Source organism: Mirounga angustirostris, unplaced genomic scaffold, assembly GCF_029215605.1.
Source record: "Mirounga angustirostris isolate CCGP_5_RB_7025 unplaced genomic scaffold, mMirAng1.0.hap1 SCAF_7, whole genome shotgun sequence".
NCBI classification, from domain to species: domain Eukaryota; kingdom Metazoa; phylum Chordata; class Mammalia; order Carnivora; family Phocidae; genus Mirounga; species Mirounga angustirostris.
In genome coordinates, this window is record NW_026991715.1 from 142,685,698 (window position 1) to 142,704,226 (window position 18,529).

Genomic DNA, 18,529 nt, shown 5'->3' on the forward strand with positions numbered 1-18,529 from the left:
AGCAAAACCTGAAAAAGGGCTGTGGTGTAATTAACAGAAGTGCATCAAGGCTCCAAGTTGTGAGCCCTGAACCAGGGTCATGTGACATGGGGGGAGGGTCTAGGTAAAGGGGGTCTAGGGATTCCCTGTACTATTTCTGCAGCTTTTCTGTAAGTCTAAAATTACTTCAAAATAAGAAGTTTTTTGTTTTGTTTTGTTTTAAAGATTTTATTTATTTATTTGAGAGAGAGAGAATGAAAGAGAGCACATGAGAGGGGGGAGGGTCAGAGGGAGAAGCAGACTCCCCGCCGAGCAGGGAGCCCGATGCGGGACTCGATCCCGGGACTCCAGGATCATGACCTGAGCCGAAGGCGGTTGCTTAACCAACTGAGCCACCCAGGCGCCCAAAATAAGTTTTTAAAAATAAATTGGGTGTAATGGGTACATAAATACAAGTAGCTAAAGAACTTGAGAGTGTGAAAAAAGTTACTAGAGAAAAATCGGCAAATTCAGAGAAGAAATTTTGTGGGAAAGACACACATTAGGCAAATTAATGACCTGTGATTAAAGGGATCTATGGTTTATTGAAAAAAATAGACTGAAGGAATATAAAATCATTGTTTGCTTGCATATTTGTGGGACAATATATAACATTCTCATGACAATAAAGGTATTTTATTTAAATTGGTTGAAAAGAGAAATTTTGGTCAAAACACTTCATGTAACCCTCTCCTGTGACAGCCATTCCTGAAATATTTAAAATAAGAACTTCAATGTTCAAGTGCCTATTATTAATCTATCAAAAAAATATGAAGCAAGGTCATTTTTGCCAAAGGCGGTCTTAAAAAACAAAAAACCAGGAAAAAAAAGGTCCAGATACAAATGGTGCTTTCAAGAATCAGTACTAAAAATACATGTAACAGAAAGCTATTCGTAAAACCAGAATTCAGATAAGGCAAAGGGCCTAAAGTCTTTCTAATCTAATACAAGAGGACACCAACATTAATAATTAGGCAGCTAATACAGGATGAAAAGGTCCCCCAAACCTTAAACACAACAGGTGGGATATAATAAAAGGGCATCAGCTACATTTTCATATGGAAACTCTAATGACATAACTCAGGAATATTGCCTGTGATTCCCTCTAACAATTACTACTGTCTTCCTGAGACTCGAAACATGCTTCATGACCCTGCTGCGGGTTTTCTGTGGCCTATCTTCCAGGGGTCCTGACCCAGGTGGTCCTGCAGTTGCGGGTGCAGCTCGGGCTGCTCTCCTGCCCGGCCCGCCCCAGCCCTGCGCTCCCTCCTGGTGCGTCCCCCCTGCTCGGCATGGCCGCGGCGCGGGCCCGGGCACTGCTGCACCACCAGGGTCGAGCTGCTCAGGTTCCACGCACAAAGATACTCCTGTTTCGAGGGCATTTTGTCCAGTTTCTTAGCCCACAGATAACACCTCCTGCTCTGGAGGGAGCGGGCGGATGACTAAATCCTGCCTCTTAGGGCTCCATTCAGCACATTATTTCCTGCTGCTTTCGTGCACAGTTGCCAATCCACAAAAGCACCTTTATTGAGGGATTCAAACACTCCGTTTGGGTGCCAAAAATTCGATAGGCTCCTTTTCATTGCTTTCCTTACTATCTTTTCACAAACTATGTGAGTTTTTCTCTTAGGTTAACAAAACACACATTCAAGTGCTCCTTTTTTACATTTCACTTTAACTCACTGTGTGACATTCTCTGTTTGCACCAGCACTGGGGGTTGTGTGCAGAATGGCAACATGAGACGGGAACCCCACAAATGTGTTCCCTAAAAAATAACAGAAACAGCAGTGTTCAAAAAATTAGAGCGATGTCACCAACCCCTGATAGCCAATCCATGCTTCGATGTCCCAATCCTGCTAAACTTGAGAGAGTGGGAGGCAGGCCACAAAATCACTGAGGGAGGGAGGGTGGAAGATCTGGACAGGAAGCTTCCTTCCCCCGATTTTTCAAGAAAAAACAAGCGGCAGATTTTGATTGTTTTGGTGGTGGGGGAGGGAGAAAATTTTTACTTTTGGGAATGGTTTTTCCATTCATTCACTCACAAAAAGCTCATGGAGGATAAAGCTCTGTTCTTAACTAGGGGAGGAGGAAGAGGACAGAAGTGGCCCAAAGGAAAGAAAAAAAGACAGATTCCCACGAAGATGACTTCTTTGGGTGACGGAAGGCAACTGGAATTACCATAATTCAAATGAGAAAGTTAAAATGGAGCCTTCCCAGACAAAGGGATGGCTGGAGGGGCCGTGGCCTCTCAGGAATGTACAATATAGCTCCAGGAAGGCAGTCTCAGCTTCTGGAATCAGCTCTTCCACAAATGATGGCTGGTCTTGACAACGGAGTTTGTCTCTAGAGGCTACAGCTTCTCCCCTAGACCAAAGGCTCCTTCCAGCTTGTGCGGAAACAGGATGCACAGTGGTTAAGAACTTGAGCCCCCAAGTCTGACTGCTGTTTTTGAAATCCCATTTTCCAGCACCTACTCAGCTTGGTCAAGTTAATTTCTCGGTGCCTCCATTTTCTCTTCATACCGTGGGGACGACAACAGTAATATCCTGCCCTTGGGAGTACCCTGAAGATTAAATGTAGAGACAAGCAGCACAGTGCCTGGCATACTGCAAGCCCTCAACACATCCCATCTGCTATTACTGTGGGGTTTTTTTGTGGGGGGGGGGGGGAGAGAGAGAGAGAGAGAGCGAGAGAGCAAGGACGTGCTTGGGGGAGGGCAGAGGGAGAGACAGAATTTCAAGTGATGTGGGGCTCGCTCCCATGACCCTGAGATCAGGACTTGCTGAAATCAAGTCTGAGCCCCCCAGGCGCCCCTACTGTTAGTTGTTAAGGCTCCAACAGCACCCTTCGCTGTGGGCTGACTGTGCCCACCTCCAAATTTGTACGTTGAAGTCCTAAGCCACAGTACCTCAGAATGTAACCGCAGCTGGAGATAGGGTCTTTAAAGAGGTCCTTAGGTTAAAACGAAGCTGTTAGAGTGGGTACTAATCTGACCGGTGTCCTTATAAGAATAGAAAATTTAGACACACACAGAGGCACCAGGGGTGAACACACAGGAGGACCATGTGAGGACATGGCAGTCAAAGGCCTGAGAAGAAAGCAACCCTGCTGATGCCTTGATCTTGGACTTGCAGCTTCCAGAACTATGAAAAAATAAACTGCTGTTGTTGAACATGTAGTCTGTGGTATTTTGGTAGCCAGAGCTGACTAATACGCCCCTCCTCCCTTGTCTGGTAACACTCTGCTCCATAACCCAGGACTGAAATGGTCTAATTATTTTTGAGACAGGAGGAAATTAATCTCTAAGAACAGCACTTCAATGTTCTTCCCCTCTAGTAAATTCAAAGCTCTACAGACTCAGGAAAAGGGGTGGGGAAGGGAAAAAATGCAACTGAACACACAGGGCTACATCACAATTAGAAATAATATAGGATTCCAGAGCTGCCTGGCCATACAGCCAAGACAAATGAGCCTGTTTACAGTCCTCTTAAATGTATGAAAGGGCCCTTCAAAGAATAAACATGTTGGGTCCCCTGTCCCGAGTTTGGCTAGAAAAATTTTGGGAAAATGATGACCCCTTGAATTGTGAGCCGTGTGGAATGATCAAGCTGTCCAAAGTATCCCTGTCACTGCTGGTCAGCCCGCACTAAAACTCCCCCTGACAGCTCAGACACTAAAGCGCTCTGGTCCACACAGAATGCCAGGAAGGGGAGCCAGGATCCTCCTTCTGGACAGAGCTGGCTGTGGGGGTGATAGTTCAAAGGTCAGCCTCCTTAACCCTCTGATTACATCCGGCCCTACACACCCCTCTTCCGTCCCCTCCAAAACCCTTCCATAGTGTCAGTAAAGGAGGAACGAGATTAGACAGGGGAGGTATTTAAAAACAGTATTTTTCAAAATTCATTGTGAAATTTTAGTGATGAACTGAATCCTTCAGAAAGTACAGAGATTATTCGGAGGCTCTGGAGCCCGTTAGAAAACCCACGGACAGGGCTACCTCACGAATGTTTCTCGGAGGCGACGGTGCGGTGTGGAGTCATAAGCAGCTCTGCATAAGTGGAAGGCAAAACAGTGGCGCTGCAAAAAGCTGTTTATTCTCTGGAAACTACCACCCTTGACATTTAGCGGCAAACCCCTAATTTGCACCCTTTTGACTGAATCTGGAATAAAAACACAGAAGTTGGTGAGATGTCATCTACATTAATATTCACCGTATGCTCCTCTACAGAGTTCTATGGGAAAACATCCAGCACAACCTCACCTCCCTGGAGTCAGAAACTTGTGATTTAGTTTATAGGAATGATTTTAAAGAGTGACCTTATTCAAAGAGCACAGTTTTAGGTTTTTTTTTTTTCTAAGTGGGTAAAATGATGTTAGAGAACTCAAGGGGTTTGGTACAGATCACATGATCACGACTCCTAACAAAATTAAAAAATACATAAAAGCAAATGTCATTATATAGCATATTTACGACTTTTTCTGTTGTAATTAATTTATGATTTGGGTGATTCTTCTTCAAAAATTTGCTTTCCATAAATGCATTTACCCTTGCACCCATCGACAGGCTGCGAGCATTCCATCTCACAGCTAAGCCTGCTTGGCAGGGCCGGCAACGACCGCCAACACCGTGGCGTGGCTCACGTGTGCACCGCTCGGGGACAAGCCGCGTGCACACACGACGTCGACATGCCTGTCACAGAGGACGAAGCGCATCTCTACGCACTGGTCTGGAGCCGATTCTACAAGGCTTGACCAAGTGCAAAAAGCCAAAACATGCTACCTTCTATGTAAGAACATGGAGGCAAGAATGTGTGTGTTTCTATTTGCCTAACAAAATACCGGAAGTAGAGCTTAGGAACGTTGTAATAAAAACGGTTATCCTTACGTGGCTAACAGGACTGCGGGAATAAGAGAGCTCAGCTTACAGCTTTTCACAATTTAATTTCTGAAGCGAAATGTCTAAAAGTGAATTTCAAAATCTGCTGTTTCCTCTCTCCTTTAGAGAACGCTCTGTATGTGGCGTTGCTGCAATTGTGTGCAAACGTTTTACAGCCACATTCGTTGTCCTGGGAACCGGTGCCGAAGCTTTCATCAGGCATCTGTCAGGCTCCCAGTCCAGAATCGGCTGGGACATCACCTTCCCTTCTCCCTATAGTGGCAGATCAGCTATCAGGATCTACAGCCCAAGCCAGGAAAACCCTCACCGCTTACCGGAAAGTTAGCACTGGGAACATAATGACAAAATCATCTCAGGCTTCTCTGAACACAGCAAGGAATACAGGGGCAAAAGCCAAAACATACTTCGGTTTGTGTAGCACCCTTTTCTTAGGTGCTGTTTTATCAGGTGTTCTCAGAGCCATGATCTGCTACGTAAATCATGGTGACAAGTGCCAATGCAGTTCAACGGGGATACACTATTGTTTCCCACCGTGGACAGCACTTACTCATGGTCAAAACACTTAGTGGAAACCAGTACACAATTTTTAAACGGTTTTTCACCAAACCCGTATCATCTCTGTAAATTTTCCCGACTTCTGCAGACCCTAATTAGAATGAAGACATTTAGAAAGAAACCCCAGTTTGTCTAATAAATGGCAAAGCCTGATATGTACCAATGTCGGAGAGGAGGCAGTTGGAAAGCGGGACTCGGATGCCTGTGTCTTGTACCTGCGGCCACCCCCTGCCCAGCCCGTGAGTCACACTGAGGAGAGCACGTCCTACTTTCCCTGGTGAGCCTTCTCCCCTGATTATATTTCTCTCCCTAAACGCCGTCTCCTGGTCATTTAAAGCAAGTGTGGGAAGACGGTTTTCTCATTCGTTGTTTATGCTTTGCCATCTATATAATTTTGTGATCTAATATGGACAGTGTTAATGCCTGCTCATGGTTTTTTCCTGTTTTCATAAACACTTTAATGTAAAGTTGGAACACGAGAATACCTCCAGCATGAAGCATTCACAGAGTAATGGCCCATTTGTGCGGCTCCGTAATTACATGCTGCACAGCAAACAATCCTTAATCATAGGTCTTAAATTGATCACCTTGTCTTGGCTACATGGTGCTCAGGAGAAGGACCACGTCTTTGTTCTTGGTGGGGCTCTGTGTTCCTCAGTTTGTCTTCCCACAGGGATTTACATTAGCAGCTGTTCTCACAGACTAAAAACTGCTCTTTTCCAAACTAATTTTTTTGAAAAAGTATACATATCTTCCATTATACGTATTTTTAAAGAGTATGTGGGCAGATACAGGTTTGAAACACCTATGCCGGGTGTGTTTTCTGATTAACGGTGGTGATATGGCATTAAATAAATATCTAAATACACCAGAATCACAATATAGTCAACTAAATTTTTTCATATCACTAAATCCTTTTTAATGCCTCAGATTTTTCTGAGAACTTATTAGGTTATTTAAAAGTCATAAGCAGTTACAAGAGGTAGGAGATTTTGATCCACCTTTGGGGCAGAGTGCTTCATGATTTGAGAAAGGGGATATGTGAGTTGAACAAATTTAAACCCAGTCATCCCCAATATACTTGAGGAAATGCAAGAGGCCTCGGACGGCAGAGCTGTGTTTTTGGTTACAGAAATTTCTAGAGAGGCACCTTAGTCTCTGTAGAGCTGCTGTTTTTCTGGGTGGCGGTTGTGGGGGGGAAAGAGAGCACAGGACGAGGCCATGACTCCCGTCAGGAGAGGAGAAGACGTCCCTCTGTCGGCTGCACTATGCTAGGCTGATGCTGTCCTGGGAGCCAGGGGAGTGATTTGGATGGGGGTGAGGAATCTTAGTACCTGCTTGTATTCCGAAGAGGGAAACAGCTTTGACCTGCACTCTGAGCTGGGGGGCCAGCTGACAATGGGCACAGGCTGGGACTGAAGGCGGCAGGGCCTCAGGTCCCTGGGAGAGCACACACTTGGTGGCCTGCGGAGTCCTTCCTTTCCATGACCGCAAACCTCTGTGAAGGTCCTGTCACCTGGTCTCACTTCCACAAAATGGGGACCAAGGGACATGGAAGCTGAGACCATGGGAGAGACCTGGCCTCCTCCCAAAGCCGGGGAGTGGGTGGTAGGGGGGCGGCCACCCACAAGCAGGCAGGGCCGCCAGCTCACAGGGCCCAGATGCTGAGGCAGGGAGGCTAAAGACAGAGGCTCAGATGCACTGCATTTTGGGCCCTAAGGGAAACACAGCCTGATTTTACCCATAGTGGTTGTGGTCAGTGGTTCCCTGCGAATCAGACGTGGAGTTCCGACCTCCAGGCATGGGCTCTGGGCACATTCATTCATTTGTTTTAAGAAATTACAAGTGATTCTGAGGAGCAACCTCTGGTATACAAAGTGTGTCCATTTCTCTGAACTTTGATGAATGGCCCCATGGAACATATCCAGATAAAGAGATGTAAGGCAGACCTCGACAGAGTGGCTCGCAATGAACTGGGCTCATCTGCCCATGCAGACCCCTGCTGAGAGTACATTCCCAGGGGAGCCCACCGCCCTCCCAGGCCTCCGGGCAAAGCTCCCCTCTGGGCCCACGACTCCAGGGCCCTTCTCTCTGTTCTCACTCCCTCTCGGTGTGATGAAAGGCTCTCTGCCTCCCTCATCGGTCCTGTTGTTGAGAACCTGTGTTGTCTGTACTTCCTCGATCATGTTCGTAAGTTTAGCACCATATCTGCACCCACTGCTCGTGCTGAAATCTGTTTTAAAGTACTTGCAGTGAGTACTTTAGAGTTCCCATGGGTTTCCTTGTGGGTCTTTGGTCCCTGAGTACATCTCGTTGGGACTGTCTCATACCCTCAGCTTAGCCTTTGTGCTGAAACACTGTTAACTGCACCAAGATTTATTCCGTTCTCCCCTCACCTCCACGGACTCACTGGATACGTTTATTTTCTTCCTTTAGGGTTTTTCATTTACTTGGTAGGAAGGGACAGAGAATGTCAGGGAGGGGCGAGGGAGTAAGACAAACCCCTCCTGGTACCTGACACAGCACACCAGGGGGAGGGTGTGAGCACAGGCGTGTGTGGCACAAGGCCCTGCAGGACATGCCGGGAGACTGGGCTTCTATCCTCTGAGCGAGAGCAGTCACTGAAGGACTCTGAGGAGCGCGGCATGATGGGATTTGTGCTTTAGTGGCAGTAAGAGAGGAAGGAGCAGTGGGGCCGGGGGGCAGGGAGGGGGGCTGGCGGGCCAGCAGCGAGAGTGACGCCGGAGAAAAGAGAGTCTGTCTGAAATACATTATTCACAAGGTAACCAAATGCGGTGGGCATGCTCAGAAATTTTCCAAAAAAAAAAAGAATTATCATATGACAATTCCACTTCTGGGTATATTCCCCAAAGCAGTAAAAGCAGGGCCTCGAGACACTGGAACACTCCTGGTCACAGCAGCATTATTCACGAGGACCGAAAGCTGGAAGCAACCCCAGTGTCCATCAGTGGATGACTGGATCAATGAAACGTGGCCTACACATACCGAGGACTATTATTCAGCTTCAGAGGGAAGGGGCATTCGGGCATACATGCCACAACACGGATGAGCTTGAGGACATCATGTTGGGAAATAAGCCAGTCACAGAAGGAGAAATACCACGTGAGGACTCTCGAGGAGTCAAACGCCTCGACACAGAAAGCAGAATTATACCGGGGGAGGGAAACGGGGGTTAGCGTTCCCTGGGGACAGAGCTTTGGTGGATGGATGGTGGTGAAGGGACACCATGTGAAGGAACTTAATGCCCCTGAAGAGAACACTGGCTGAGATGGTTAAGTTTTATGTTATGTGAAAACTCGTGTGGCGTCACCACCAGCCCTGGGTTCTGGCATTGGTCACGTGCCCCCCGTGGCAAGTGTACGAGTTGGGCTATCACCAGGACCGCCGGGAGAAACTCTCCAGCGCCATCATGCATGGTCACTTGGGTTGTGAAGAGAGGGAAAAGCTGAATCGCTTAGCTGGAGTGGCATAAGACGGGATGTTGTGAATTGGCCTCGTCAGAAAAATAAACACTACTGATATTCCTGTTTACTTTTTGTGACCAAGACTAAGTAAACGAAGAGAGAAAAGTGACAAGTTTTACAAGTTGAGACAGCAGGAAAGGAAAATCCCGTGGATTTACTAAGAGATTAAAGATAATTACGCGGTGTCGACTTCAGCAGTACATCCGTACGTGATCCCCAGGGGAGCACGGGAGACCCATGCCTGGCAGTCCCGGCAGCGTGTCAGACTCACCGGGCGCAGACGCAGTCTCCACGTCTAGGCCCCAGCCCCAGAGTCTGATGTAACACAGATGGTATAAACCGCAAACACAGGTGAGAATGGGTGAGCGGGAGAATTTGCTGAATCCTTATTCTACCTTCATGTGCTCGGTGTCCGTGTAACTGTGGCTGGAGATGCCGTGAAGAAGGTGGAATGACAGCCAGAGCGAGGCAGGGATGGAACATCAAACACATATGCCGCCGGTCTGCAAAGACTGTTTCCCCAGCAGCCTGCCTCTGTGGGCCTTTCCCACGAGACAGAAAGCATTTTCAACAGGATAGTGTTCACACTGGAAACTAGTTTCACACATAAAACGATCTCCTTGGAAAACAAATCGAGCAATTACATGTCTTGTTCATTTTAAGTAAGTTGTATTTTTAACCTCTCCCTACACCACTCAGTTTAACAGAAAATAAGAGAGAGACCTATTGCTTACAAATTCCAAGTACTCTCATTGTCCAACAGATTTCCATGGTAGCAATGCTGAAAAACCACCACGTGAACCTGGGCAGTGCTCACGGTGAGTACTGGGGCCTTCTCAGATGATGTATTGATTATACTCACAGTCACAGCACAATCTTTAAAATATCATTCACAACCAAACAGACATCTGACCTTAATAGGCATGATTTTTACATCTGAAATTCATGGAAATTTAAGTTTTTTAGACTGGGGAATTATGAAAAAATTATTGAGGCAATAAAGCTGAGAAAATTCTGGAATCAGAAATTAGTAAATGTGCCTCCCGCTTGGGAGATCAGAACAGTAAAGATCGAAGAAGGCATTCAAGAAACTATCTAGAGACAGATACATAATGACAACTCCCTAACTTTCACTAGTCTGGAAGTATGTGAAAGGCAAGACAACCTGCTTTCTGGGATGGTCAAGAGGAGATGCACCAGTGATGGGCACCAAGTTCTTGGAGAGAAGGGGCCACACGTAACTCCTCACTGCATATCCTTCAAGCCCAGCCTGGGGCCCAAAATGAGATGTCTGGTAGCAGACGCACGTGCGTAACAGGTGTCAACAGCCCCGCACACACCAATATACGAGCAATATAGTGGCATGCACTCTTTTCCAAGTAAGAGCAAGAAGAAGGGTTGTGGGCTGAGCTGAAGCCAATCTAGATCTCCTGCTTCCCAAGGTGGCAGTGGCCTCTTGCTCCCTAAGTCTTTGTGTCTTTTTCTTGGGCTTCATTCCCAGATCCTCATCCTATTTGACGAAGGTCTCTTCTCCTAGGTGGAGACCCTGGTCTGATTTCCTGGACTTGAACATGGACAGGACACTCTGGCAGAGGCCTGTCACAGAGCCCCAAAACTTCCCCTCCTCTAATCTATAGCCCAGGTCCTAACACTGTAAGCAAACAATCTTAAGAGATTCTTTGCATTATAGGAAAAATAAAAATGCAAGAAAAAAGTTAAAAATGGAGAAGGTTTCTGAGCCCCCATCTACAACAGGCTTTACTGAATGAAGATATACCCTCTTATTAAAGAAAGAGCATGATGGGGTTTCTCAGGGGCAAGGAGTAACTTCTCAGGTGCTAGAGTGTCACAGAATAAGAGACAAAAGGCCCAGGCAATAAATTGCTACTTAAACCTAAAACCCAGCAAAAACTCAACCTCCATAAGAACTTTTCAGGACAAAGTCAAGTGGGATAAATACATAGTTCTTTCCTCTTGGCTAGCCTGCAATTGTGAACACCAGGAAGCAAAGAACACACCATGGGGAAGGCACATATAAAAAGAAATCTTTCAGAACAAGTGTTGTTTGTAGCATGCTTAAGCTCACCAGGGCTGCTCTGTGTGAGAAACTCGAGGGGAGAAGTTGTACTTTAGTTTCAACTCCAACTCAAGGACTTAAATATATTATGCAACTTTGGAAGTGCTCTGGCAATGGGCTGGCCCAGTGCAGACCCCTATTGGGACTGAAGGGCCACAGCGGGGGGGGGTGGGGGGGTGGGGGGGGTATCCACTGCTGCTCTAAACTCACAGACAGCTTCGCCAGGAATGAAAGCCCACACCTCGGCTTTTGGCCAAAATTGGAAAATTCTCTTTCTGTTTGGATCCCTGGAGAAATGATAGCTGAATTCTTCTAATTTCTTACTGGGGTGACATTCAGGTCACATTTAGGCCCTGAGGGATCTGGACCAGGGTTGTGCCCATAATTAATGAGGTGAGCTAATCAGTAACTGTATCCTGTGCAGCCTCATTGAGCTCAATGCAATGAGCTCAATGCACCTCCGTAGCCAGAGGAAGGGCCCCGAGACAGGTCATGAAGAATGCAAAGAGAGCACAGATGACAAATGGAGGGAGTGACCAGAATATTCCAAAATTAATAGAAAAGAACAGGAATATGGCAGAGTAGAGTGATCTTCTCTCAGGAAAACAAACTGCATCTCCCCAGATCTGGAAGAGTGTGCCATCTGCCAGTGTTGCAGAGAAATGAAGACTGTGACATAATATGGTTCAAAGCAGATAAACTCTACACATTCTGCACTTTTCTAGAAGCTATAAATGACCAATGTTTCTCAAAAGGGCTTAAAGTCTCAAATTTGCTTTTCACGGAGATAAAACCAGCACTGTCTAACAGAAATGTCAAGCAAGCTGCATACGCAATTTAAAATTTTCTAAGTAGCCACAGTTTCAAAAAGTAAACAGGAAATGAAGACATTAATTATAACATTTTATTTAACTCTATGAACTCTATTAGCATTTCAACCTATCATGGCTCTAAAACAGTTACATGTGGTTTTTCAGGTAGGTCTTCAAATCTAGCAGTGTCTGACACCCCGCAGAGCACCTCAGTTCCAACGGGCCACATCTGAAGTGCCCAGCAGCCACATTTGTCCGGCGGCTGCCACGCTGGACACTGTGGACAAACATGCCCTCGTACTATCGCCAGGAGCCCATTGCTGACCCATCTAGACACACACGGAAAAGCAGTCTTGCCACAGTTACCTTTAAATAGAAGAACCACCAAGGAATGCCAAATGCTGTTTGGTTCAAACGGCCTGTCATTTCAGGGGAAAAGTGCTTCTTTCAGAAGTCCCTGTTGTCAGAGTCACGGCACAGCCGCGGCCTTCCCCCCACCCTGAGCCCTGCCCAACCCGCCACCCTCTCCCTCGGGGCCAGCTCCAATGCGACGCCGCCTGGGGAGCCCGGGCACTTGGGCGAGTTCTGAGATACTTTACAGGAGAGAGAGGAGGCGTGGCTAAGCTCAGGGCCTGCATGCTTGATTTCCTGGGATTAACACTAACAAAATAAAAAATCCACAACGTGAAAACCTCATGAAGGAGAAGCTGAATACGATCCCACCTCCCCTACCTGCTTTCATCCCCTGGAGGAGAATGGCACCTTCTTCCTTCTTTGTGTTCTCCATTTATGAAGGACACTGGCCCAAGAAGAACAGCCCCCTTTTCATTCTCCAAACGGATACGATTTTGGGAAATGAGGCAATCATCATTTCTGAGCAACATGTGCAATCCTTGTTTCCACTGCAGTTCTTGATGGGATTAGAAAGGCCCAGAGCCACGGTGAGAACGGCCTGAGGCACACAGGACAAGGCTGCAAAGAAACAGGGCCAGAAGCACCAGGGTCATTCCCAGTGGGCACTAGCCAGCCGTGCCTCAGGATTCCTACCTTTGTGGTTGAAGATGCCCTCCATTTCCATGCTACTTCTCGAGTGGGCGATGCACAGAGAGCCGCAGGGAACCAGGCCTTCTGCAGCGGGGGACCGGTCGGTGGTCCGCACCAGACACCAGTCAGGCTTGTCGTGGGGCCGTTCCAAAACCTCCACGGTCTGGCCCCGGCGGATGGTCAGCTCTGTGCTGTTGCAGGCGGTGAAGTCGTGGATCACCACTGTCAGCTCGCAGCCACCAGAGAGCTGGGGAGGGAGAGGGACACGTCAGCGAGGCCCAGTCACTGCCCCGGCGGCGGGGAGGCCGACCTGGGCCAGCAACGTCCTGCCCCCGCCTGAGTCAGGGCTCTCCAGTCTCACTACCCCCTCGTTTCCCTTCGGAATTATGTGGGCAGTTACGGACCTTTTGGGGTTTTAATATATGGTTATGATTTCTGAGGGTTTCGCGGTCAGAACCTGATACAATTTTTCATAGGAGCGTCCACATCATTTTGTGCCTGAGACATTATTGCTCAAAATGTGCTATAATAATCATTTTTAAACACAGGGCTAACTAGTAAAACCTGTTTCAAGGCTACTTGGGGGATCCCTGCACCACAGGGTGATGACATGACAGTTTTATTCAAAATTTCACTTCCGACTTGGCGCTGGAGCATCCCGTGCTATTATCGTGAGGGCTCTCGGGCACCACCTGGGTCCAACACGGAGCAGCCACAGAGCAGGGAGACCGAAGGGGCCGCGAGACCCCACATACGGGCAGAGCATGACTTACTCTCTCTGCGAAACCCTGCAAGAGCGCCTCCCCAGGTGTCCCTCCAGGACACCTCTTAGTGGACGCTCCCCGCCAATCCTTTGCAGGCCCCCTGCCCACGCTGTGCTTCAGCATGCCAGCCCATATGCTCTACGGACACTGGCTTCTTTCCCATACGCTACGTGTTTCTGGCCTGAAGCTCCTTTCCCTTCTTCTCTCCTCTCACTAAGCTCACTCCCATTTTCTGTCCATTAAAACTCTACTAATGCTTAGGCCCTTCGAAGCGAATCCATGAACTCCAGAAAGATACATCCACGCCATGATCTCTGCTTATAAAACAGGTGTGTGGCCTTCTCGTGGCCACTTGCTTACTGTGGCCTGTACCCCATATGTCTGCCCCTCAGACTGTTCACACCATGGGGACAGCTCATAATCACACACACTAACATCGGTCCTCCACGAGATGTTGTGAACCAGCTCCCCGTCTTTGGATTGTCCCCTCCGGCTCTTCAATCCAGGTAGCCCGGTGGCTCCAGCTCTGTGCCCCGATATGGCTCTGTAACCACACACTCTACGCTGAGGACTCCCCCCCAAGCAGACATCCCAGATGACAGCTAGACACGGTTGCCCTCACCGTTGTGGACATTTCCCTCCAAAGCAGTCAGCCCAGGACATGACTCATTACCCACCTCCCCAATTTGTTTATCTTCCAGTGGTGCCTTTTGGATAATGATATCACAATTAAGTCACCCAAGTTAAAAACTCTTGCTCTCCAAATGCCACCAAACAGACCTAAGGCAGGCCCTCGGATTACCTCCTTCCTCTGCCCTGCCATGCCACACGTCATGTGGATCTTACGGTGGCCTCCCGGCGGCCTCTCTACCATACTCCATGGAGGCTCACTTTCCAAGCCAGGGGAGCACTGCTGGCAGTTGCCTTTGTGAAATGTGAAGCCTCCATTCGAGCACCTCAGGCCTCAACTGCCGAGCATGGGATTCAAAGCTCCCACAGCCAGGTCCCAGCCCGCCCTGCCAGGCATGTTCGCTGGCTTCTCCTCACGTGACCCACAGCCTGGAGTATGTCTTCTCTGAGGTGCATCCTGCCTGCACTGTGTGCAGGAGGTCCTGTCTGCTCAGAGCCCCCTCGTCTTCGCTTTGTCTATTTTAAGCTCTGCCCACCCATCAAAGCTCTCTTAGAGGGCGCCTGGGTGGCTCAGTCGTTAGGCGTCTGCCTTCGGCTCAGGTCATGATCCCGGGGTCCTGGGATCGAGCCCCGCATCGGGCTCCCTGCTCGGCGGGAAGCCTGCTTCTCCCTCTCCCACTCCCCCCTGCTTGTGTTCCCTCTCTCCTCGTCTCTCTCTCTGTCAAATAAATAAATAAAATCTTAAAAAAAAAAAAAAAGCTCTCTTAGAAGTTGCTCCTGCATCTACCTTAGCACTGAGTGTTTAAATAAATTGTCACGATTCTGAAATGAGCCATGTCTTGGGTTATGTATGTGTGTGCCCTCAGCACCAGCAAACAGGCTTGTTGTTTTTCTGTGAACCTTCCATGCCTGGTCCGTGAGGGGAGAGATGGGGCCCGTCCTGGTCACCGCTGAGCCCCAGTGCCCACAGCGGCAGGTACGGAGTCCGTACGAGGCAGCGTTGATAGGCTGAACGCCCAGCTCGCCCAGTGCTTTGCATCCAGCAGCAGTCCAACATTTGCGGAAGTGAAAAAGGCCAAATAGGCTTGCTCTAAAAATGAAGGCACTGCATTTGAAAAACCGAAATAGAACGTGACTTCAGGAGCTACCTCTGCCTATGTTCAATGTGCCACATGCCCGGGCTTCTGTCCCCCTGCACGGCAGGAGAGCAGGCGGGCTGGGCTGTGGCCCATGGGTGGAAGGGCGGGCCAGACCCCATGCTGGGAAGCAGCCTCGTTCCAGAGGCCTCGCAGCTCCCCCGCGCTCACAGAGACCTGGGAATCCATGCCTCCCGCACAGGCTCAGGGCCCCCCGTCATGCCCCATGCTATTCATTATCCTCCTGTTCTAACAGCCTCTCTTTGGAGAGAAAGTTAGATATTTACAATAAGAAACACATGTCCACAAGACAACCACAGAAAGCAAAACACAACAAAACTCTTCCATAATAAAGCACAGATATCAACAAGACGAACTGTCTTTGCTAGGCCACAAAGGAAATTACTCACAAATGTTTAATCCCCTTCTAAATGGTATAAATTCCTCTGTGGGAAACCCATGCTAAATCTTACACGTGTCTCCGTGAACAATCGAAGATGCTAACGTTAAAAAGCTAAAGGCAGAGGCCCAGGCTGGAGAATTTTCCTTGTAAAACCCCACATTATAGAAGTGGTTAATCCCTGTAACAAAAAGGAGGAATGTTTCCTGTCCCAGGGAAGGTGTGACCAGTGAAGGAGCCGCAGTATGGAGTCCAGCGTGCTGAGGCCCCGCAGGGTCCATACTTCCTACGGCCCCCTTCAGGCCCCCTTCAGCTCTCCCACAGCCACCAGTGACCTGCCTGTGCATGTGGGTGCGCAGCGCGTCGCCCCCTTCCCAGAGCCCCAAGCCACCAGCCCCTCACGCCGCCTGGACGTTTCTCCACCCCCCACCCTGGGAAGCACAACTTCAAGACACATTATCTCATCACCAGCCCTTTGCTGGCTTCATTCTTGAGCGTTTTATTAATTTCTCAGACTGCTCAAAGCCACGTGGTGCATTCTGCGGGTGGGGGAAGGGTGGGAAGGAGAGAAAGGGGCTGCCCAAGAAGAAGCGGAGCGTTAAGCTCGACTTTATTTCTGGCACTGATGCCTTAGCCCCTTACAGAGTAATCAAAAACTATTGGAAACATCTGTGGACTTGACCGAGCATAAGAAATAAAAATCAAGGCTGTTCTGACAAAGAATCTCACACTGAGTTAAAATTCTTTTTCAAAGACTTTAGAGAACTTACTAACAGAATCTAGTACAAGAATCTGTTTTCAAACAGTGCTAAAATTATCGTTACAAAACACTGTATCTGTTTGGCTTTACCATGAGAATCTCCTTCACAAATCTTTAAGGGGAGGACTAAAAGGATGTTTTCTAAGGCACAGAAGTCCTGCGGATTTCTGTCTCAATGTTCACATCTGAATATTTTAAACTTACTACAAAACCTGCCTTTAAAACCAGTTTGCCAACTTAAAAAAAAAAAAAACTTTGAAAAATAAAAGACTTAAAGTAACTATTTTGAGGAAGCAATGCAAATCATTACTGCCTTTTAGGAACTGAATTCCTAAGGAGAAAAAGTTCAGATAACAGACGTCATGAAGTGTGACCGAGATTGTATCTGTTTTCAATGCTACTTCCATCACCAGTGACCCAATTTCATTACTGTGTTGAGTTACCATTCCACTGATCTAGTTTACAACTCACTTCTCTCTTCCAAGCGTACCTTGAGAACATTTTCACACAGGACCCTTGTTCACTTCTGTGGGTTTTATGGACTTCTATCAGGGGCTCCTTACCACATGCACATAGTTTAGGATTGCAATTGATGAAAATCTCAGTTTCCATGACTCACGTTAACTCTTGTGAAATTCACATCAGAAGACAGTCCTTCCCTCCACCCCCAATCTTTCTGCTTTTCTCCTTTAAAAAACAACTGTGATGACTAAAAACCACGGCCGTGAACGCGCCTTAGCGCACAGACGATGGAAACCAGCCATGAAATGCCTCCTGCAGGACCAGACCACCTTGTGTCCCTTGAAGAGGGCTCCCAGGGGAACTCCAATGATCCAATGACTCGATCAGCGGAATCAAACCAGGGTCCCTCTGCCTGAATTCTCTCCAGAAAGACTGAATGTGAACAAGCTGTGGGCTTTCACCCAAAAGAATGAAATACTCATCTCCGATCACTGGCATGCTGAATCTTCACCACACAGAACAGAATTTTACTTTTTATGTTTTCTGGAGAAACCACATTATACTGTTGCTTTGCCTGAACCCAGTTAATGGTGGTGACTAAACTGTTTTAGTCCCCACGGCTGGGGAATTCTCAGCCCACCACTCCTCAGAGCATCCCCTCCCTGGTGCATGACAACGAGGCAGTCTGATGTTGCCAGAACACAGAGTCTGACAGCAAAGAGCTGACGGCACTCCCAGGTGAGCTGTGCGGCAGGTTCTGCTGGAGGAAGAGCAGGCTCTTCACAACAGCCATGGTGGACGATGCAGCCCCTGCTGCAAATGATTCTACTTCAAGAACCGAAGATCAACTGCAGGTGGGTGTCTGGCCAATTTTCTGAGAGCAATTCAAAAGGAAAGCGGCACTGTGGTCTAATAAAAGCCATTTTCCCCCAAAGAACAAAGTGTATCAACTCTGTGAACAGTCCCATCCTACAGCCCAGTACGGTTCAGTCATTCAGAAACCTCACAAAAGAGTCTTGCGGTTTTGTGGAGGTTTCACACAGAGCGGACCAAAGACTGGTTGCTTGGTTCAGGGGATGAGAGAGTACAGCTCCATTACCGGCAATGCTTCCAAGAGGGAGGCCGCCTCTGGCAGCCAGAGAGCTCCTCAAGGAAATGCATCCCACCCCAGGCTCTCACCCACCCAGGCTTCTCACTGCGCAACTTCACGGAGGCGTGGGCCGCAGAGCCCACGCTCATCCCGACCCTGACGCCATGGGAGAAGCCTTCACCAAAATCTGCTGCTGAGTTTCAGGGAGGGTCACTGTCATGGGCTCTCACACATCGAGGGTACAGAAAGAAATCTGTGAGAACTGAACAAATGGTTAATAGGGTAATTTTTACATGGTTTTTACTATACACACACACGCAAAAGAAATCTGTGAGAGAATTTTTCTTTTTTTTCCAAAAGCACCAGCTTACCATACCCAACATTTTATCCAGAAAAGA

The 18,529-nt window shown here is 48.0% G+C and overlaps 1 protein-coding gene across 15 annotated transcripts in view; it reads right to left on the reverse strand.

Annotated features, from left to right (window-relative positions):
* Positions 1-18,529, reverse strand: part of TRIO (trio Rho guanine nucleotide exchange factor) — a 341,653-nt gene that overhangs the window by 62,654 nt on the left and 260,470 nt on the right. For 13 of the 15 annotated variants that reach the window (XR_010413353.1, XM_045863432.3, XM_064596847.1 and 10 more), the window contains one exon: positions 12,893-13,136. Coding sequence is in view for 13 of the 15 variants with exons in the window: in XM_045863432.3 (XP_045719388.1) it covers positions 12,893-13,136 (244 nt within the window). In the remaining 2 variants the exon portion in view is untranslated. Of the gene's footprint in view, positions 1-12,577; positions 12,756-12,892; positions 13,137-18,529 lie in introns of all 15 variants that reach the window. The other 2 variants (XR_010413354.1, XM_064596854.1) reach the window with 1 other exon arrangement.